The 24,057-nt window shown below is 40.6% G+C and overlaps 1 protein-coding gene across 4 annotated transcripts in view; it reads right to left on the reverse strand.

Annotated features, from left to right (window-relative positions):
- DYNC1I1 (dynein cytoplasmic 1 intermediate chain 1) overlaps positions 1-24,057 on the reverse strand; it is a 330,192-nt gene that overhangs the window by 248,337 nt on the left and 57,798 nt on the right. For 2 of the 4 annotated variants that reach the window (XM_051852961.3, XM_051852962.3), the window contains exon 5: positions 23,101-23,160. The exons of the other annotated variants lie outside the window; for them this stretch is intronic. In XM_051852961.3, coding sequence (XP_051708921.1) covers positions 23,101-23,160 — 60 coding nt within the window. The remainder of the gene's footprint in view (positions 1-23,100; positions 23,161-24,057) is intronic. 4 annotated transcript variants of the gene reach the window in all.

The following is a 24,057-nucleotide window of genomic DNA, read 5'->3' on the forward strand; positions in this document are numbered from 1 at the left end:
TTGTAAAAATTTGGAGAAAGTAGATTTATGAATGTTTTAAAGATTCTTTAAGATAGGAGAGCTGAAAATGATCTCTGTCAATAAAACACAAGAACCATGCTCCTGATTGCTTTGCATGGGCACTTGTATGGGTTTTGACTGCTTAAGAGATTCCATTTGCTTTTGCTTTAACTAAAAGTACTATCGCTGTCAGAGCTCTGTTTTCAAGATTTAGCCTGAATAGGTAAGTTGATCCACTGAAACAAAATATCTTCCTTTCTCAGTAATTACTGAAAGTGTCAACCAGTTTCTCACTGACGCTTTGATTGTGAGTTCAGGGTCTCAACCCAACCCAAGCCATTACAAATAATAAAAGCTGAGTTGTCCCCATGCGATTCTCCCCAATGTACCGTGGTTGACACATTAGACCTGTGGTTCTCCTGGCTGGAGGGTGAATGTGTTTCTAATGATTTATAATTTTAAAGAAACTCTTTATGACACTTCTTGGAGGGTACTGGTAGATTACTGTATCTTTCCATCTTGATAAGACTGTATTTATATCAAATGCTTTTATTGTTTGTGGCTACTTTGCTGTAGTTTTAGAAAGCAAGTATTTACAGTATACCATTTTTCATACACTATCTTATTTTAACCTCATAAAAAATAAAATTTTATAACATATTCCAATTTTACAGATGAGAAAAACTGAGGCTTGGTGCTATTAAACAATTTTCTTAAGGGGCTTGTGTTGTGGAATAGTGGGTAAAGCCACAGTCTGGGATACTGGCATCCCCTATGGGCGTTGGTTTAAGCCCTGGCTGCTCCACTCCCCATCCAGCTCCCTGCTAATGGCCTGGGAAGGGTAGCAGAGGATGGTACAATTCTTTGGGCCACCTGCCACCCATGTGGGAGATGCAGAAAAAGCTCCTGAATCCTAGCTTTGGCCTGGCTCAGGGCTGACCATTGCAGCCATCTAGGGAGTGAACCAGTGGATAGAAGATCTCCCTCTGTGTAACTCTAACTTTCAAAATAAATAAAAATGAATCATCAAAATTTTTTTATTGAAATCACAAGGGTAGTAAGCAATGGATCCAGGACTTGTCTCTACCCAACAGTGAAGTCCTAGGGCCATGTCCTTGAAAACTGTGCAACCTTGACCTTGTATTCCTTACTGAAAACAGCATCCACTCATGGAGGCACCAGCACCTGTGTTCATTTTAGAAGCATGAGAAAGGATTTTTGAGACGTGACCTGGCTCAGATTATTATTAAGACGTAATGGAAGAATTATCTTTCTGAAGTAAGGGCCACTCAATTGCTTCCAGCCCTGTTGCAGAAAATTCTAGAAAGGCTGACCAGAAGGTGGTGCCCTTTCACAGCAAAACACCTTACTCAGCTATGTTCCGCACCAGCCTCAGGTCTGCAAATCTCAGCTGATGCATAATCCATCTGTGTAAACAACCTTATAATATATTTAGGGAAACTTCTTCAATTTTCCTAAAACCTTTCTACAATTCTATCAGCTTCAAAATTACTACATAACTATATGTAAGAAATGAAGTACTCATGTATAGTAATTATTTTCTTTAAAAATTTGAGCATTAAGTATCATCTTTTAATGTTTGTTCCAAGTCTCACAATTCTTTTATCCAACGGTGCAAGTTACATTACCTGGCAAAGTAAGGAGGAGTGAACAAAATAGTGTTAATACTATTATAATCCCCATTCCTTCTATCTAATTGGGCTACAGGTTCCATACTGGCTCTTCAGGTCTGACTCGGGGACACTTTTACTGCCTTCACACCACTTGTACTGCAGAGCTCATGCCTTGTCCACTGGACACACAGGTTCTTCTGCCATTGCCCCTGAAACAGGCCACTTGTCTATTGTTCATGACTTGACTGCAAACTTGCCTATTTATCCCTAATTTATTTCTGTACCTTAAGGCTTAATTCAGTGTCAGGTACACAGGAGGCATTAAATAAATGTTTGAAGGAGGAAAGGAGAGAAAGAAAGGAGAAGATAAAGAGGAAAAGGCAGAAGGAAGTATATAGAAATAATAGCCGATACATGTTCTGGCTGACTATTATATCATTATTATATCATGCTATTTACTTTTACCTTGGTAAATTCTTCCAAAATACTAAGAGATTTTTACCAAAATTTTAAATTTTCAGAACTGAATTTATATAGTGATTGTATAACTGTAAGAAAGCAAACAGATCACCTAAGAACAAGAAAGCCATTATAAATTTAGATTGTGACTACATTTAACAAACTTAGAGAAAATCCAAATGAGAAATCCAGTTCAGTAGCATTAGCACTCCTTTGAAGCAAGTTGAAATGTAAATGCAGTTCCCCATTTCAAGCCCACTGAGTCAGAAACCCTGTGTGGGGCCCGCAGTTTGTGTCTTAGTAAGCCTGTCCTTGGTCCTCTCCCCACCCTGGTGGTACTGATGCTCACAAAAGGCTGGGCACTGCTGGCTTAGGAACAGTAGAAAGATTGGAGAGATGCAGACATCACCGTTTAACCAGAATCGCATGGGTCTCTCACCCTGCAGCAAATCCTAGAGGCCTGGCGCCACTGAAGAGACCCCTGGAAAGCTTCAGCTCTGTGCTGTGGGCCAGGTGCAAAGGTGAGTGAGACAACAAGATGAGTGCTGGATAAAGTAGACGGCAGTGGACAAAATACTAAGCAATGGCTCAAGAGCCTATCCTAGATCTGAAACTAAAACACAAGGCAGAGAGCCCCAAATTCGCTGAGCAGTGGCACCAGGGATCCCTCACAGGCTATCGGGCATTGTTCCGAAAGGATCCAGGCCCCACATCTTCCCAGCAGCCCTCAGCAGAAGTCCTGCAAGCTTCTACCAGATCCCATTCTCTTGGCCCAACCAGCTGAACAGTCACACTGCACCAAGGTTGAAAGTTTTCTTCCGAAAAGGAAAATTTGGTCTTCATAAGGAATAAAAAGTAAAGCAACTTGTAGCTTGAGATGATTTACTGCCACTCAGATAGCAAAAACATTCAGTTTACCAGTAGCAAAACCCAACCTACCAAGATTCTATTTTTTCATTAGACATCACGAATCTCAAGGAGAAAAGCCTTCCTTTGCATTGATCACGTTCCCATTCTTCTTCCTCTGAGTCAAAGGAGGCTTGGTCTATCCACCCACAATAACGTTAACCTGACTTTACTGTTTATAAAATTCCACTGTCCAAGGCAGATGAAGCCACAATTGTGGCTTATGCATAGACTAGGATATCTGTGAATATTTAAGAAAGTTATGCAGAATTACCCCCCAAACAAAAGGATTCCATCTTATCAATAACAGCATGAAAAACAAACCCAGCAATTGAAATTCTGATAAGTATATACCATGTGGCTCTTCTTCCATTTGAAAGATAAATGAAATTCAAGAAAAATCTTACTGATGTGTGGAATGGGCGGAAGCCTAGCAGTTAAGACGCCTGCCTCTCATATCAGAGTACCCAGGTTCCATTCAAGGCTCCAGCTCCTGGCTCCAAGTTCCTATTAATGCTCACCCTGGCAGGCAGCAGGTGATGGCCCAGGTAATTGGGACCCTGTTACTCATGTGGAAGACCTGGACTGAGTTCCCAGCTCATGGCCTCAGCCCACACCCAGTGGTTGTGGCATTTGGCAAATGAATGAGCAGGTCTGTCTGTCTGTCTGCTTCTCAAATAAGTAAAAAGTATTTTTTTCTAAAGAAAAAATCTTACTGATATTTAAAATTGTTATTAATATTTTACAAACTTTTTGGTCCAATGAAGAATAAATCCTTGCAAAGACAGGATAGTCATTTGCTAAGGTGGATACCCTGGGCTTGTTTCTATTTAAAAAATTACCTCCATTCCCTTCAAAGCCATGAACGACAAACCTCAGCATCTAGAGCCACGGTATCTACATCTGTAATAGGGAGGCAGGGTTTGTTTACAAACTGCAAATTTCTTACCCTGCATACAATTTAGTGGTTTTTAGTCTATTCACAGTTTTTCAAACAACTATGTAATTACACAACCTTTTATCAATTCCCAAAGATATCTTGTACCCATGGGAAGTCACTTCCCACTGTCCCCTTCTTTGGGCCAGGGCACTACTTTCTGTCTACTATTGCATACATGGATTCATACAATATGTGGCCTTTTGTGTCATTATGTCATCATTTAATATTTTCAAGGTTCACTGATGTAGTATCAGTATGTCATTCCTGTTTGCTGGCACATTATATTCCATCATATGGATGTAAATTATTTTTAGTACATTCATCAGTTGGTAGACACGTAATGTATATCAATTTCTGGCTCTTATTAATAATACTGCCATGAACATTTGTGTATTTTTTGTGTGAACATATGGTTTCAATCCTCTTGAGTATGTCCCTAAGAGTGCAATTGTTGGGTCATACGGTAATTCCATGTTTAACTTTTTGAGAAAATGAAAAACTTTTTTCCAAGGTATCTGTCCTATTTTATATTCCCACTAGCAAAATAGGAGGTATGTAATCTATGTCCTCCCAAATCCTTATTATGTCTTTTTGATCATAGGTTCCTAGTGAGTATGAAGTAATATTTCACTGTAATATTGATTTACATTTCTTTGATGGCTAATTCTGTTGACTATCCTTTTTTTTTTTTTTTTTTTTTGGACGGACAGAGTGGACAGTGAGAGAGAGAGACAGAGAGAAAGGTCTTCCTTTGCCGTTGGTTCACCCTCCAATGGCCGCCGCGGCTGGCGCGCTGCAGCCGGCGCACCGCGCTGATCCGATGGCAGGAGCCAGGTGCTTCTCCTGGTCTCCCATGGGGTGCAGGACCCAAGGACTTGGGCCATCCTCCACTGCACTCCCTGGCCACAGCAGAGCTGGCCTGGAAGAGGGGCAACCGGGACAGAATCCGGCGCCCCAACTGGGACTAGAACCCAGTGTGCCGGCGCCACAAGACGGAGGATTAGCCTAGTGAGCCATGGCGTCGGCCTGACTATCTTTTTCTTGCACTTGTGGGCCATTGTATATCTTTGGAGAAATACTTATGCAAATTATTTGTCCATTTTAAAATTGGATAGTCTTTTTGTTGAACTGTTAGAAACCTACAACTGGATACTAGAATCTTATCAGACAAATGACTTGCAAATATTTTCATCTACCTTTATTTTATTGATGGTGTTTTTAAAGTGCAATAGTTTTGAATTTTAATGACGTGTAAGTTATTTTTTATTGATGTTTTGTGCTTTTGGTGTATATATAAAATCATTTTCTAATCCAAGGTCATGAAGACCTGGATTCTACCTGTTTTCTACCAAGACTTTCATAGTTCTAGCTCTTAAATTTAGGCTTTTGTTCCATTAATGAGTTAATTAATTTTCTATATGGCTTGAGGTAGGGATCTGCTATGCTTTGGATATTAATCTGGGTGTCCTTTAAAAGTTCAGGAGTTAAAAGTCCCTACAATGCTGCTTTTGGGAGAAGGTGGAACCTTTGAGAGGTGGGCCGTGGTGAAAGATCCTTAAGTCACTGGGGACTTACATCTTGCCAAAGGGTTGTGAGCTAAATAAATCTTTTATCTCTATAAGGCTAGTCATCTCAGGTATTTTACTGTAGTCAACAGGAAGTTGACTGAGTAGGGTCAACTTCATTCTTTTGCTTGTGAATATCCAGCCATCTCACATTTAATATTTGTACTATTCAGTGGCTAGATTGAGCATGAGAGCATCAAAAGACTTTATCATGAATACTGACCATCATAGATGCCACTGGTCCAAGCAGTAGCTATATGTGATGATGGAAGAATGGATTTGAGGGGGGGGGGGGGGGCTTTGTCAGTTGAAGACTCAGAGCTCATGGAAGCTCTCTGAGCATCCAAGCACATCTCCTTAACTAGCATAAGCATCATCAAGCTCTTCCCAAGCCAGCAAGATCCTACACAGCTCACATCCTGATACTCTGATTGCAGGCACCAATGAATCATATACAGCAAACTCAATGTTCATACATTTCATATTTAAGAAAAATGAAGAAAATTATGTAAAGATTACTAGAGTTTCTCTGCACTGTTCACAAAGGAACACAACAGTGTTGGAGAACGGGCTTCAGACAAAGTTTAGTAAGATAGCTACAAGGAGAATTTCATAGATGCCACTTAGCTAATTCTATTACTGAGACAAAGTTGAAAGATGTATCTAACTTGACATTTCCAGAAATTTTTTTTAAGATGTCAGTTTGAAGAACCTGTACCGTGAGACAGAAAAGCCAGAATTAAAATATACTTCAGTTATCTAAGAAATTCCTTAAGTTTCATAAATTATGCATCACAAAGATCCTCAAAAGCAATCTTGAATGGCAGTTTTAGAGTGTCCAATTCATGAAAACTATAAAGCTAACAGAGCTGATGGTAGGTGAGGAGGGTGGGGGAATAAAGTAACACAGAGAAGCCAGGAAACCGGAAGGGTTAATTGTAACAATGGGAAGTTTGGGGAGGGGGGAAGAATCTTCAAGTCAGAAAAAAACAAGGTCAGATGCTTTCTCTGAGATAGTGGATTATTTGGTCAGATGCCAATGTAGGCAAAACGGAGAAACTAAAGAACTCTGCATTGGGTCCATATTCATTGTGCTGACTTTTTTTCTTGCTTACTTACTTGTGGTATTCCTTTCCTGGGACACACTGAAGACACTGTTAAAGGTTTCCCTAGGGTTGCTGCTGAAGCTCTTTAGGTGATAATGGTGTCATTTTCTTCCTTGTATAATATTTTTTATGTGGGTGGGATGGATTCCCAGACCCCTGGCCAGGAACCACTGTGGTCATCAACTTGTCAGCAATGAGTGGCCCTGTTTGAGTAACGCAGGATGCCAGCTTCTTACCCAAACAGAATGTGAACATCGAATATGTATCAAAATGTAAATGGGAATGAATGTCAGGACACAATACAAGCCACTACCAAGCGGGAAAAGAGATTACAATGGGCAGATTACCAGGTGTCTGAATGGATGAAGTAGGTTTGATTGAGAAGGGAAGGTCTTAGGATGAGCAGGAGTCAGTTGAATGGAAAGCAATGGGACAGTGTTCCATCAAGATGGCCCTGCATGTGTGAAGACATGGAGACCGAATTCATATTTTATCCCCGAAAGTCCAGTTTTTCAGAATAGAAGTTTTGGGTTGGGAGCAATTGGAAATAAATTTGGAGAGGTTCACTGAAGCCAGATTACAACAGGGTCTCAAATATGAGGCAAAAAACTTGGACTTTATGTCATAGGCCAGGAGAAGTTACTGCATAAGAAACTGACAGCTGTCAAGCTACATTTAAGACATTCTAGGCTGGCGCCACAGCTCACTAGGCTAATCCTCCGCCTTGCAGCACCAACACACCGGGTTCTAGTCCCGGTCGGGGCGCCGGATTCTGTCCCGGTTGCCCCTCTTCCAGGCCAGCTCTCTGCTGTGGCCCGGGAGTGCAGTGGAGGGCGGCCCAAGTGCTTGGGCCCTGCACCCACATGGGAGACCAGGAGAAGCACCTGGCTCCTGCCATCGGATCAGCGCGGTGCGCTGGCCGCAGCGCGCCAGCTGCGGTGGCCATTGGAGGGTGAACCAACGGCAAAGGAAGATCTTTCTCTCTCTCTCTCACTGTCCACTCTGCCTGTCAAAAAAATAAAAAATAAAAAATAAATAAATAAATAAAGACATTCTTATAGAACCTTATAGAAACAGGATCTAAATCCCCCTTTTTGACAAATCAATGGGAAATGACCAGACCTTAGAAGCTGAGTGTGGAGAAAAGGGGAATAGAGAAAGAAGCTACAAGCAAAGGGGTACAGAGGGCAAGTTCAGGAACCAGAGAATCCAGGAAAGCCTCAATTCAGAGAGCAGTGGAAAAACACATGTATGGCTGTGGCCAATGGTCCAACCAAGTGTGGAGACCTAGTCCAGAGCAGTGAGAAAATACTGAGAATGGGAAGGAAATGCAGTTCAGAGGGCCTGGAAAATGATCAAGGGGGCCCTTAGTAGTTTAGTGACAGGGAACGTGAAGAAAAGCCATGGATTCAAGATTATTTCAAAGCTTCATGCCTTGAGGCTGGCACTGTGGCACAGCAGGTAAAGCCACTACCTGCAGTGCCAGCCTCCCATATGGGCACCGGTTTGAGTCCCAGCTGCTCCACTTCCCACCCAGCTCTCCGCTATGGCCTAGGAAAGCCATAGATGATGGCCCTAGTCCTTGGCTCTAGTCCTGCACCCACATGGGAGACCCGGAAGAAGCTCCTGGTACCTGGTTTCTGGTCAGCATATTTCCAGCCTTTGTGGCCATCTGAGGAGTGAACCAGCAGATAAAGACCTCTCTCTCTGCCTCTGCCTCTCTGTAACTCTGCCTTTTAAATTAATAAACAAATCTTAAAAAAAAAAAAAAGCTTCATACCTTGTAGGAGGAAAAGTGAGTGGTATAACTGGGAGACGGGGGAACTCTAGAAAGATCTGTTTTGGGACAAAAATGGTTACTTGAGTGAACCAGTTAGTGGGGAGGAGTTTTCTCACTGTAAGAGATGCAAGTCCACAGTTTAGAAAAACAGAGAGAACGAGAGTCACCCAAGAGAAGCTGCATCCACAGAAAACGAGAACACAGGCAGTCACAGGCAGAGGGACTCTTGTAGTACCAAGGAGGTTTAAAAAATGAGAAAGAGCTCATTTGTTTCCCAAATGCTCTACCTGGTATAATTAAATGCTATGCTCTGGTGTAATTAAGTGCCAAGGCTGACAGCGCAAGGGCTGATCTTCAGAGCTGGGCGCTGGCCATGACCAGGAGCGCAGGTGAGGGCGGTACCGCACGGAGAAGTTCCTGAGCTTGCTTCTCGCTTGCCACACTCAGAGAGGCATCTTCCGTGCTCAGAGAGCGTGCTTTCCTCTTGCTACTGGGAAACAACTGGACAGCTGACCTCTCCTAGTTATCTCAGGACAGATGAGTTTCGACTTCACTGCTCACACTTAAAAATTCATTTCAGGAAGTTTTTCTTTCATTCCCACGATGTCTGCTTCTCACTGGGCAGCAGGCATTTGCTCGGCAGTGGAAGCGTTTTCCTGAACAGAAGCAAATACCAACTCTGGCTCAGTCTCCAGGCACGGCCAAGGGCTGGCCTTGGGTTTCATGCCACAAATAGATCGCGCAAGGCTTCTGGGATGGGAGGACAGTCAAAACAGTCACATTATAATAGAACTTGGCAGCCTGGGTGGAGGTTGTGCTAGCTGATGCTCACTCACCTCACAGAGGAAACTGAGTTTAGAGTAGCAAGGACAGAGAGCACAGAAGTGAGTTTTTTTCCAACATTACATACCCATGACAACATGATGACAAAATTTTTTTTGAACAGATCTTTTGCTGCCTTAATCTTTTTGGACAAGCTTCCATAGAATCTGTAACTTAAAGCTGTACAATTATAGAATTCCTCAAGTCACTGAATACAAAACCATAAGCACATCTCCTTACCAACTGTTTTCCATTTTTCTGAAATGGGATGAAAATGAATATTGTTTTTTGAAAACTGAGTTGCTAGAGTGAAACAATCCCGTAATTGCCTCTCAAAGCTCTTGAGGGCAGAGAGTAAAGACTGGCAAGTCGTGGCTTCTTAAGAAATGCTTGGGAACAAATAATTATTACAAGAGATGAGCAAAGTCTTCCTCCTATCTCTCTTATGGCAAAATTTTGATTGGAACAGTTAAAGCCAATTTATTAAGTTTTTATGAGTTAGAATTCATCTGTATCTTTTTTCTATGCCACATTTGACTATTACATTTTGATGCACATGTATGCACACATATGTTACTCATATATTACAAGAAGCTGTGCTCTGTTTCAGTTCCTGTAGTAGTGTGAATATTACTGAAGGGGTAGAGACTGCCAGCTTGCTCAAGAACAAAACCTGTACTATTCTCAAGAAAGTAACAGGCATCATTATATGGGAAACCTTGAAAATTAATTCAAAACAGAGATCCAAACAAAACACAAAAAAGATTGGACAAAACTTGGAGAGTAAGCCAAATGAGGGTTCCTTTATCAAAGCATAAGGAGGTTACTATTGTTCTGTTATGCAAATGGCAATGACTTTAAAATGTGGAAAGACCTCTTGAACTGCCAAGTTAGATTTTCTCCAGTGCCTGCCATCCTCTTGTGGCATACACATTTCTCTGGGGTTGTTAGGCGTTGTTTTTGCTTTCATTCTTGCCAGAATGATCTCTCTACTTCTTGGCAGCAGTCTGGAATGGTGCCTGGTGGAAAGGCGTAAAACACAGCCTCTCTTTCAACCAAGGTTGCAGATAAGGAAGTTTAGAAGAAGAGGTGCCTGTCTACTGACAGTATCTCCCAAAGACTGAAAGGAGCTCTCAGCTCCTCCAGGCAAACAGCAACCAAAGCCTTGCACTCAGATTTCAATTCTCCCTCATTTTCTCTTTGCTTCCAGATGGATAATCTCACTAATCACAGAGAAAATATAATCAGGAGGCTTCCATGAAATCGAATCCACTAAATATTCCTAGAAGTTATTGAGTTTAACAATATGGAGTGAGGAGCTACAAAATAGCCTCATGGCTCATTGAAAACTACTTGTAGTTGAGAATCCTCTCTCCCTTCTAACCTACTTCTATGCAGACTCAGTCCACTGCCACAAGACTGGAGGTCTTATGAGGGCACTGACGTTTCCATTCTCTTCATGAGACATCAAAGACATTGTAAACACAAGCCCTCCCTCAAACTTCCCACCTTAAGACCAAATGTCAAGGGTACAATTCCCATCATGAATGGGTCCTTTCTCTCCTACGATACTCTATAACTTGCTCTTTTTACTGTCTTTTCATTTCCCTCTTCTAGTACTTTCAGTTCACCTGACTTACTATAATAAGCTAAGAGAGCAAAGTATTTTTGGTGTTTTCATAAGTATTTTTCGCCTGGTAAAACAAGAAGTTAAGTCTTACTCTCTCATTTATTTGTAATTTTTTGTTGTATTTTTAAAAGATTTATTTACTTATTCAAAAGGCAAAGTGATAGAGAGGGGGATTTGCAGCCATTTGACATCTGGCTGTGTGAATATGGCTTTATTAGGCATTGTTTATTTCTCAATCCCTACAAATCTCTTGAGATTAGTTCTGAGATACAGTTAATTCACTTGAAAATAGTTTCATTCTCTTAGGTCTTGCTTTTAAGGTTTTTTGTTTGTTTGTTTGTTTTTTTGACAGGCAGAGTGGACAGTGAGAGAGACAGAGAAACGTCTTCCTTGTGCCGTTGGTTCACCCTCCAATGGCCGCCACGGCCGGTGCACCACGCTGATCTGATGGCAGGAGCCAGGTGCTCCTCCTGGTCTCCCATGGGGTACAGGGCCCAAGGACTTGGCCATCCTCCACTGCACTCCCTGGCCACAGCAGAGAGCTGGCCTGGAAGAGGGGCAACCAGGACAGAATCCAGCGCCCCGACCGGGACTAGAACCCGGTGTGCCGGCGCTGCAAGGCGGAGGATTAGCCTAGTGAGCCACGGCACCGGCTGCTTTTAAGGTTTTGTAGTTAGCACTTTGGCCTAGGGCTCAGCCAGGCCAAAGCTTGGCGCTAAGGAACTCCATTCTGGTCTCCCACATGGGTGGCGATGCCCAAATACTCGGGCTATCACCTGCTGCATTCCCATACGCATTTGCAGGGAGCTGGATAGGAAACATAGTAGCCAGGGCTCAAACTGATGCTCCAGTATGGGATGCCTTTGTCATAAGCAGTGGCTTAACCCGCTGCACCACAATATCAGCCACTATTTGCAATTTTCTTGAAGCTATTTTTCAAATATGCTATTATCTCCCTAATTTCTCTCTGTTGCTTTGTTAATCACATTGATGACATACAAGCCATAATCAACCAACACATATGAGCTTCTTGTCTATGACATCGACCAGATCTACCCTTCTATCTGAAATCACCAAACCTGGACAGCAGTGTGAATGAACCAAAAGCTTGTAAGATACTAGAGGTCAGGCAATGAAGGACAGTGAAACACGAGAGAGGGAAAACAGGCAAGATGAGCCCTACCACTGTCCCAGTTTACTGAGACTTTCCAGGCCAGGGTGCAGGGAAGAACTGGGGTAAAACCCAGCAGATCATTCAGCTGAACAGAGAGAGCAGGTGATTGAAATCCAGGCCTCGTATTTGCTCTTGTCCGAGAACTGATGGAACCTGGTACTTTCTAGACCTCTGGCGGCAGTAGGAGTAAAGCAAAGACTTGAAAGTGTTCGAAGTCTGAACAAGCATAAAGGCTCTTGCACGGCTCCCCTCCCTGACTCACTGAAGCAGACGAGGCTTCTTCCCCAGAAGAGAAGGAATCGGGCCACACACCTAGCACACAAACCTTTGTAGCAGTTACGTGCGGGACTGACCCGATCTTGCCAGTCTCAGAGAATCATGGACTCAATGTTCTCTAGTCTCCTGGGACCACTGGTGAAGGGGTGAGTTTCCAGAATCTCTGACTGCACTGACTGGTGAGGGTCATGTCCCGTACAAGCCCAGTCTCTGAAGTCTGAGAGGGGTGACTGTGTTGTCAAATGCACAGCAACCAACACATCAAGGAAAATGAAGAAAGAAATATGTTGGAAATAAAATAACAAGGTGTGTGTCTAGAAAGTGACCCCAGTGAAATGGAGATAGTGGATTTACCTGAGACAGTATGGAAAATGTCAATCATAAAGACACTGAAGTTGGGAGAGCAATGCAGGACCAACGTGAGAATCTCAGCAAAGAGACAGAAAATGTACAGTGGTACCAAAGAAAAATCATACAGCTGAAGAATATTTGAACTGAAAATTCAGCAAAAGGGCTCAATAGCACACTGATCCCGCGAAAGAAAGATTAGGAAACTCAAAGGTAGTTCACTGGACATCATCCAGTGAGAGGAGCAAAATGGAAAAAAAAAATGAAAAGGAGCAGAGTTAATTTAAGGGAATTACAGGATAAAATCAAGTCAATCAATATTTGATTAAGGGAACCACAGAATGATGAAAGAGAGACAAAGGGCCAGAAAACTTATTCAAAGGAATAATGGTCAAAACATTCCCAAATCTGAGGATAGAATCAGACATATAGGCCCAGGAAGTCCAAACAGCACAAAATAAGATTGATCCAAAGAGACCACATGAAGAACATTATAATCAAATTCTTAAAAGCTAAGGCAAATAGGGTACTTTGAAAACAAGAGGAGGGTCGGCGCCACAGCTCACTAGGCTAATCTTCCGCCTAGCGGCACCGGCACACCGGGTTCTAGTCCCGGTCGGGGCGCCGGATTCTGTCCCAGTTGCTCCTCTTCCTGTCCAGCTCTCCGCGGTGGCCCGGGAGTGCAGTGGAGGATGGCCCAAGTGCTTGGGCCCTGCACCCCATGGGAGACCAGGAGAGGCACCTGGCTCCTGGCTTCACATCAGCACGATGCGCCGCTGCAGCGGCCATTGGAGGGTGAACCAATGGCAGAAGAAAGACGTTTCTCTCTGTTTCTCTCTCTGTCTACTCTGCCTGTCAAAAAATAAAATAATAATAATAATAAAAAAAAAAAAAGAGGAAACAGTCTTCTTGGCTACAAGGGAACCCTCGTAAGATTGTATGCAAATTTTTTCCAGCAGAAACTAAACAGGCCAAAGGGAGTGATGTGATGTATTCAAAGGGCTGACCAAGAAAAACAAAAAATAAAAGCTACCTAAAAAGGGCTGACCAAGAAAAAAAAAATGCAAACTTTTCCTTCACAATGAAGGGGAGACCGAGTTTCTCAAAAAACAAAAAAGCTGTGAGAGTACACCACCAGTAGATCTGACTTACAAGAAATGCAAGAGAGAAATTTTTTTGGCAGGAGGGATTTTTACATATTTATTTATTTATTTATTTATTTTTTACTATCTGATACTTTATTTTTCTGTGTTGATGTGGTATTAACACAGAGAGAATAGCTTCAGTGTAGTTCACAGATGCAGTTCTAAGACTATAATGATATCCCCTCAAGCTAACATGAAAGGTTGCTAAGCAGCAACACCAGAGCGTAGGAAAGCATAAAATTCACTGGCAAAGTAAATAGATAAAAACAGAATACTGCACTACTGCTTTACAACAATGGTGTGGAAAAGCACCCTTTAATTCCAATTTAAAAGTAAAAAGACAAACACTACAAATAACTATGAATTATGTTAATGGATACAAATTTTGACATCAGCAGCATGTACTGTACAGTTTTGTAGGCAACAAAAATTTCTGTCAACTTAAAATAAACTCTTCCAATGCTAAGATGTTATAGTTAAGCCACATGGTAACCAATAGCTTCAGAAGTTACACAAAATAAAATGGGAAAGGAAACAAGCTTATCAAAGTGCACAATAACAACCAGAAGAAAACTCAAAGGAAGACAGCAAGAGGGTAGAGGGGAGACAAAGAACAGCAAGACAAATGGAAAACTATCAAACTGAAAAGAGTAATTGCTTCCCTTTTAATAATTGTAAGGGTTCTTCAAAAGATTTGAGGAAAATGGCACTAAAAGGTAGTTTTTTTGGTGCAAAAAATTTGAAATTCATGCTTATTTTTTTCATAGTATACATTTTCTAAGAACTTTTTGAAGACTTCCAATATGCATGGATTTAATATTTTTGCACCAAAATAAATATTTTTAAACATCTTTTAAACATCTTTTACATTTTCTATAATCTTTTTGAAGTATGAACATACTTAAGTATAAATGGATTGAAGTCAACATTCAAAAGATACAGACTGGCTGGATAAATTCAAAAACTAAGATTTGGGGGCTGCAATAAACTCACTTTAAACTCAAGAACACCTAAGTTAAAGCAGGAAGAGACAGAAAAAGATGCACTAGGCAACTGGCAACCAAAATAAAGCAGACGTGGTTATATCAATATCAGACAAAACAGATCAAAGTTAAAAACAGTCCATAGAGAAAAAAAGCAATTACATAATGATAAAAATGTGAATTCAACAGGAAGATATAACAATTGTAAAAACATATACACCAAACCAGAGCATTCAAGTATATAAAGCAAATAGAGACAGATCTGAATGGAGAAACTGGAAGCAAAAATGGGGAATTTAAAAACCACCTCAAGACAAATGAAAATAAAACACAACATACCAAAACTTATGGGATGCAGCAAAAGCAGTTCTAACAAGGAAATGTACATCAGTAAAAACCTATATGAGAAAAGAAGACCTCACGTAAACCATCTACTATTACGTCTCAAGGACTAGAAAAAGAAACAAACTAAATCCAAATCTAGCAGAAAGAATGAAATAATAAAGAACAAAGAAGAAATAATTCAAATAGAGTGTAGAAAAACAATGAAGGGGCCAGCACTGTGGCGCAGAGGGTTAACACCCTGGTCTGAAGCACCGGCATCCCAAATGGGCACCGGTTCAAAACCCGGCCTCCACTTCTGATCCAGCTTTCTGCTACGGCCTGGGAAAGCAGTGGAAGATGGCCCAAGTGCTTGGGCCCCTGCACCCATGTGGGAGACCAGGAACAAGCTCCTGGCTCCTGGCTTTGGATTGGCACAGCTCCGGCACCTGTGGCCAATTGGGGAGTGAACCATCAGATGGAAGACCTCTCTCTCTCTCTCTCTCTCTCTCTGCCCCTCTCTCTGTGTAACTCTCTCAAATAAATAAATAAATCTTTTAAAAAATTAGAAAAAAAATTAACAAAACTAAGAGGTTTTTTTATTTTTAGAAGGTAAACAAAATTGGCAAACCTTTAACTAAACAAAGGCCTTAAGCAGACACTCCTTGAAGGAGGACATCCTGATGGCCCATGGGCATACGTAAGGGTGTGCAGCACTAATGATAAGGAAAATGTAAATCAAAACCACAGGGAGCTATTAATCCAGTTCCTTCAGGGGAAGGAAATCCTGGGGTCTTATTCTGGGAACTGTTAATTGGTATGGAGGTCCTTTAGAAATTAAAAAAAAAATACAACTATTATGTGATCCAGCAATTCCTCTTTTATGTATACATCCAATGGAAATGAAATCAGTGTCTCGAAGAGAGAACTACATTCTCCATGCTCACTGCAGCATTATTTACAATAGCTAAGATACAGAATCAGCCTGTATGTCCATCAACAGTTAAGTGATAAAGAAATTATGTATATATATACAATGGAATATCATTCAGCTTTTAAAAAGGAAATCCTATTATTAGTCACATGGAAGAACTTGAATATTAGCTAAGTATAATTAGCCATAAACAGAAAAAAATATACCTCATTATCCAACTTATATGTGGAACCTCAAAACATCAAATTCATAGAAGCACAGAATCAAATGGTGGTTAGCAAATTTGAGGAACAGAGGGATGTTGCTCAAAGGGTACAAAGTTTCAATTTCTATCATGTATACATTTTCAAGATCTAATGTACAGAATGGGGACTTTAGTAAGACTACTGTATTCTTGAAATTTGCTCATAGACTAGATCTTAAGTGTTTTTATCACACACAAGAAATGAAAGGTAAGGTCGGCGCCACGGCTCACTAGGCTAATCCTCCGCCTAGCGGTGCCGGCACACTGGGTTCTAGTCTCGGTCGGGGCGCCGGATTCTGTCCCGGTTGCCCCTCTTCCAGGCCAGCCCTCTGCTGTGGCCAGGGAATGCAGTGGAGGATGGCCAAGTCCTTGGGCCCTGCACCCCATGGGAGACCAGGAGAGGCACCTGGCTCCTGGCTTCGGATCAGCGCGGTGCGCCAGCTGCAGCGCGCCGGCCACGGCGGCCATTGCAGGGTGAACCAATGGCAAAGGAAGACCTTTCTCTCTGTCTCTCTCTCTCTCACTGTCCACTCTGCCTGTCAAAAAAAAAAAAAAAAAAAGAAAGAAAAAAGAAATGAAAGGTAACTATCTGATGAGATGGATGTTAATTTGTTTGACTAGTAATCAATTCACTTTGCACATCAAAATATCACACTATATACACTAAATATACATAATATCAATATTTTTAATTTGGCAAGCAAAGAAGCAAAAAACATAACAATAATGAAAAGATAATTTTATTAATTGAAAAATGAGCCAGAACTAACAGACAATGGAATAGGAAGCAAGGATACTGTAAGTACACTTCATGTGTTCAAAAATATTAGTAGAAACATAGAAGATATTAAAAAGACGCAAGCTGGATTTATGGAGACAATAGTCATAACGTATGAAGTTATAAACTCACTGGGAAGACTGGTGAACATGGAAACATGTCCAATAGAGACTATCAGTGAAACACAGATAGGAAAGAAATACGTGGAGCCTGTGACTTGTGGGAAAACCACAAGTGGCCTAATGGAATTGAATTTCAGGAGGAGGAGAAAAACTATTTGATAAATTATGGTCATTTCTTCTACATTTGCTCAAAACTATAAACCCAGAGATCTAAGAATCTCAATAAATCACAAGTATTTTCAAATGAAGAAAGCCATTCCAAGGAACATCACAATCAAATTGCTTAAAATAACTGCAAAAGGGAATGTCAAGGAAGCAATCAGAAAAAATGGTGATAAGTTATATGCAGAAGATTCTAGCAAATTTCCAGTGAAAAACAGTACAAATGAGTATACACTGGAACAACATCTTTAAATTACTAAAAGAAAGTAAGTATTAACTGAAAACCTATGCTCAGTGAAAATGTTTACAAAAAATATAATACAGACTTATAATGATATACAAAGCTAAAAGGGTGTTCAATATAATAAATGTTAAAGGACTTCCATGAGGTGAAGTAAAATAATATAAGGTGAAAATATGGATCCTTAGTGTCTGCAAATATTAACTGATAGAATAAAAAAGGGAGAGAACGATCCAACATGGGAAGTGAGATACACAGCAGACCCATAGAATGGCAGATGTCCTAAACAGCACTCTGGCCTCAGAATCAGCCCTTAAGGCATGTGGATATGGCTGAAAAGCCCATGAGAGTATTTCAGGCATGGAAAGCCAAGACACTCTGGAAAAAAAGAAATGACCTAAATGAAAGATCTCCGCGAGTAAGATCCCAGTGGAAAGAACAGGTCATCAAAGAAGGAGGTACCTTTCTCTGAAGGGAGGAGAGAACTTCCATTCTGACTATGACCTTGCCTAAATATGATCAGAGTCGGTGAACTCAAAAGGCTTCCATAGCCTTGGCAACTCATGACAAGAGCCTAGGGTGATTACTGATGCCATAAACAAGAGTGTCAATTTGTTAAGTCAACAACAGGAGTCACTGTGCACTTACTCCTCATGTAGGAGCTCTGTCCTTAATGTGCTGTACATTGTGATTTAATGCTATAACTAGTACTCAAACAGTATTTTTCACTTTGTGTTTCTATGTGGGTGCAAACTGTTGAAATCTTTACTTAATTTATGCTAAACTGATCCTCTCTATATAAAGAGAATTGAAAATGAAAAAAAAAAAAAGAGAATTAACAGTAAAACTACTAATCAAACAGTACTCTATACTTTGTGTGTCTGTGTGGGTGCAGTCTGTTAAAATCTTTGCTTAGTATATACTAAGTTGAGCTTCTGTAATAAAGATAATTGAAAGTGAAAAAAAAAGAAAATACGGATCTTTGCAAAAGAATAGAGAACATGTGGAAAATGTTAATTACAAGGGAAAATATATGTTTTTTATTTAAATATTTCAAAGATAATTGGCTGTTTAATAAAAGGAATGTGGTATGAGCTTTGTAAAATACACAAAAGTGGAATTTATGACAGGAGGGTTGTGAAATAGCAGGTTAAGCCACCACCTGGGATGCCAGTTTCCCATAGGAGAGCCGGTTGATTCTGGGCTGCTCCACTAGGATCCAGTTCCCTGCAATGCACCTGGGAAAGCAGCAGAAGATGGCCCAAGTGCTTGGACTCTTGCCACCCATGTAGGAGAGCCAGATGGAATTCTGGGCTCCTAGGTTAGGCCTGGCCCAGCCCTGGCCATTTTGGCCATTTCAGGAGTGAAGCAATGGATGGAAGATCTTTCCCTCCCTCTAATTCTGCCTTTCAAATAAATAAATAAATAAATAAAATCTTTAAAAAATTACAGCAATAGCACACAAGTTATGAGGGAAGAAATATAAATGCAAATATATTCTAAGGTTTTAATACCATATATGGCATGCTCTAATGTCACTGGAATGTTGGTTGTGATAAGTTAAAGATGTATATTATAAATAATAAAGCAGGGGCCAATGCTGTGGTGTAGCAGGTAAAGCTGCCACATGCAGTGCCGGCATCCCATATGGGTTGCCAGTTCTAATCCTGGCTGCTTCACTTCCAATCCAGCTCTCTGCTGTGGCCTGGGAAAGCAGAAGAAGATGGCTCAAGTCCTTGGGCCCCTGCACCTGTGTGGGAGACCTGGAAGAAGCTCCTGGCTTTGGATCAGCGCAGCTCTGGCCATTGCGGTCAACTGGAGAGTAAATCAGAGGATGTAAGACCTCTCTCTCTCTCTGCCTCTCCTCTCTCTGTGTAACTCTGACTTTCAAATAAATAAATAAATCTTTTAAATAAATAAATACTAAAGCAATCATTAAATTAATAAATAGATATAGCCTATAACCCAAGAAAATAAAATGGAATTGTAAAACATTTCAATAAATGCATAAGAGAGTATTGCATAAAAGACAAGCTAAGAAGGCTATATGGAACAAATGGAGAAAAATACTCACATTAGAGACTAATCACATTAGAAGCAAGTGAAGTAAGTTTCCCCAATTGAAAGACAGATTGTCAGAATGGATAAAAAGACAAGACCCAATTATATGCTGCCTACAAGAAATTCAGTTAAAATACAAAGAAATAAAAGGTTAAAAAATAAAAGGATAGCAAAATATATATCATTCTTATACTAGTCAAGAGGAAGTTGGAGTGGCTATAATAATTTCAGATGGAGATTTTAGAAGACATGTACTGACAGGGATAAAGAGTCATTTCATGATAAGGGATTAATTCATCAAGATACACATAAGAATCATAAAAACTTATGTATCTAACAAAAATTTCAACATACATAAAGCAAAATCTGAAAGAATTTGTGGGAAAAACAGAAAATCCTAACATGGTAGTTAGAAACTTGAAAACCTTCCTTGTAATGATGGATAGAACTTTAATATCTGACATAAAGGATTTAAACAATACAGTCAACCAACTTGACTTAACTGATATTTGCAGAACATTTTATCTCAAAACAGTAGAATATGCACCCCTTTCAAGGACAGATACAACTTTAATGAGATAGGTCATACAGTGCACCATAAAATAAGCCTCAATATACTTAAAAGGACACAACTAATACAATGCATGTTCTTTAAACATACTAGAATTAAATTAGAAATGAATAGTAGAAAGGCATCTAGAAAATCCCCAAATATCTGGAAATTAAACATAAGTTGAGTATCTCTTATTGGAAATGCCTGGGACCAGAAGTACTTCAAACTTTGAACATTTTCAGATTTTGGAATATTTCCATACACATGTGATATCTTGGGGGAGAGAACTCAATTGTAAACAAGAAATGCATTACCTTATACTTATAGCCTGAGAATAATTTTATATATTTTTAATACTTTCATGTGGATGTACAACTTTCCAACTGTGGGATATTGTTGGTGCTCAAAAAGGTTCAGATTTGGAGGCATTTTGGGTTTTGGATTTTTAGATTTTTGATGCTCAACCTGTACCATACTGCTAAATAACTCACCGGTTAAAAAAGCAACTAGAAGAGAAATCAGAAAGTATTGAAACTGAATGAAAGTGACCAAAGATAAAGGATTTTGTAAGATGCCACTGAGCAGGGCTTAAAGGGACTTGTATAACACTAAACACCTGAAACCAAAAAAATGAGTGATAAGTAAACTCTTGCATATCCAAAGAATGGAATCTCACTCTGTAATAAAGAGGCGTGAACTCCTCAATCACACCTCACCTGAGTGAATGCCTGAATGATTATTCTGAGTGAAACTAGTAAGACAATGCTTCCTAGATGACTTCCTTTGTAGGAGATTCACAGAAACAGAAATCAATGGATACCTGCAGGAGGTCGGTCAGTGGTTTGATGAGTAGGAAGGGTAGGGAGAAACAGGAATCTGTGCTACAAAACTTTCAGGATGAGGGACACATTCACTATGCTGATTGTGGTGATGATATCATGGACGTGTATGCATGTTGAGAGTAAGTCCAATATCTGTAGTTGAATTTGTGTCAATTGTACTCCAACAAAGCCACTAAATCAAGCAACAAAAAGTTACAGACTGGTCAACGCCGTGCCAGAGCTCAGGAAGAAGACATAAAACTTCCTCTAGAAGAATCTTGTCTGAGATGCTGTCTGAGATATATTTCATAAAATTACGTACCTGCCTTGCACATCGAAGGAATATTTTCTTAAGGCAATATTTGAAATTGTGACATGGCCAAAATAATCTCCTCCCTCAGTTCTCTAAATAATCCTTCTGAACTCCAAGATGAGCCACTGTCAGTGAGCAGTCTCCTATTTCCTTGTCTCTGACTCACTGGGCCCACTCTGAAGTGAAATGTGGCAGGCAAGGTGGGAACCACAGATATTCCATCTCCCTAGAATAAGTCATAACTTTCATTTGCATAGTCAACCGAGAGTTTTTGCTAGGAAAATCGATATAAATGGGAAAATTCCTAACAGTTCCACATCAGCAAGTGTAATTTAGCAGTGCTACAATCTGTCTCAAAGTCTGTTAATTTAAGTGCACAGGAGTCCCTGCCAGTTCCCTCTTTCTGTTTTTTAAATATCACAATGAAAGGATTGAACTCTGAAGTTCTCCTGGTACCTTGTTATATATTCTTGTTTCTCTGCTTGAGTTATGTCCTATTTATTGATTATTTAAATAATATATAACATATTGGAATACAATAAACTAAATAACCAAGATGTAGTCACGTTAAAAATAAAGTTACCTGAAGTATTAAGACATTTCCTTGGTTTATCACTGTTGGAGGTCGGCCAGGAACTTTCATATATACACAGGAGCATGGGCAGATGGCATTGAAACCAACACGCAGTCATTCTACCTCCTTCTACTGTAACTGATAGAAACCCAGGGTGCATGCCCAAGAATCTTAGGGATTCAAAAAAGGTAATAAATGAGGGCCCATTGTGGGACATAATGTTTTATATTCACTAAACACAATGGTTTCATAAAGTACTGTAATAAACTTAGCTTTCCACACTTGGAGGTCTCCAGCGGTGTGCTGGTCAACACACTTAATAACCAGCTAGGCGTGGAAGGGGGACAGCCTGGGTTATGCCATTTGCCAATTTCTATGCTACACACGCTCACAGCATGGTTGACTTCAAGCTGGGCTGGCCAAATGTGGAGTTGGGGAGTTACTAAGCAGGGTGATGAACTGATACCAATACCCCACTGGAAATATCCCACGTGTGACTGTGGCGAACCTCAATTCTACAACAGCACTGATCATTTCTACAATTTGCCATGTGTTTTATTCTTTGTGCATACATTTTCAATTCTGAAACTGTCTTTTAACCTTGATAATAAATTCCCACCTAAAAAAAACTTGATCATTAGGATGTAGGAAACATTACCCAATGTTAAATATTTGAGATATTTAGAGGTGTTCAATAATTTTGCTTTTTTTCTTCAACAAGAATCTATCTGTTCAACCTTATTTCAAATTAAGTGCTTACTATGAGTCCCCCAGCAAAAGTGAAAAGGAAAGAAAACAAATAAGACACACATTTTAATCTCAATCTTAGGCAAAAATCAACCTAAGGCAACTTGTTAGTATAGGGGAGGATGGTTAGGAGAGAGTCAAACACATCTCCCATTGCATAACTCGTGTGCCCAGTCTTTAAGTAGAGGCATGAATCATGTTTGCATCTTTATTTCGGGGCAACGTTGTTTTGCAATGATAAGAATTAATAAGGGGAGATTGAAAGCCCTCTTTTTGTGGTGTTTTCCACAAAGAGAGGCTTTCTTCAAAGCTTTGTAAGGGAAACTAACAGAAAGAAATAAGCTTCTCAGACTAGAAGTTCAACAGCAGGGGAGGTAAACAAGAGCAGCAGCAGCTCCAGCATTTCGGCACAACTCTGGCAAAGAAATAATAAAAGGAGTAACAAAAGAGCAGACATATACCCAAGTTCTGAGTCTGACTGCAGCTGGAGCACTGAGGGGTCTGTGTCCCACTGCAGGGTCCTATCGTGCAGCACAAAGGAAAAAGAACACAGAGAATTAACAAAAGGGGAGGGCAACAGAACAAACCCAACCATGTCATTCATCAAGGCAATGGCATATACAGTACACACACAGAACAGGTCCCCGCTTCTTCACCTCCCTCCCTCTTCCTCTCCTCCCCTGCGCCGGTCAAATGACAAGAGAAAGCGAGGACTCATCCTTTCCTTTGAGAATCTCTTGGATGTTGCAGCCATGGCGGTTTTCAGGGAAGACAGTCAAGAATCAAATATTCAAACCCCACACACATTCCCACCTTGGGTTTTGTTTTGCTTTGCTTTGTACTGAAGCTGGATTGGCCCGAGTATGCAAACCGCTGCAGGTATCTCTGCCACCCCAGAGCCTGCCCACGTGTAGGGGTCTGCAAGCATCTTCTACACATTGAAGACAACTAAATGCAAAAGGGCCAGGGCAGGAGCATCTGGGGAAGTCAGGCTCGATGGAGTATGGCTGCAGGGTTGGTGAATAACTGGCTTCCCTGGTCAGTTACTGCAAAGACATGCATCAGATTTTGAGACTCATGTCAGGTTTTTTATTTACACAGATTTCACCAAGATGATCACCCATGATATTATTTGTCTGGAAGATGTCAGGGATTCATTTTATCTTACATCTTTTAAATAGTTCAGAATAGATAGGACAAAGAAGCAACAGTTTCCAAGGCACCCAATTTCCTTTCTTATTTCTCCTTCAAAACTAACAAGCAGTCTCTCAGTTTCCTGAATCGACCCCTCGCAGGTGACTCAGGCATGACAGTATCTGGGAGGTCCTGTTTGACAGCACAGCCTTTGGAGTCAGGCAGGTGCAATTCCCACTTTGCACCTATGCCTCACCTGGGCATGCTGTTTAAGTTCTCAGCCC

This window comes from Oryctolagus cuniculus, chromosome 16 (assembly GCF_051225735.1).
Source record: "Oryctolagus cuniculus isolate XC-2025 breed Fujian yellow rabbit chromosome 16, ASM5122573v1, whole genome shotgun sequence".
Taxonomy (NCBI): Eukaryota; Metazoa; Chordata; class Mammalia; order Lagomorpha; family Leporidae; genus Oryctolagus; species Oryctolagus cuniculus.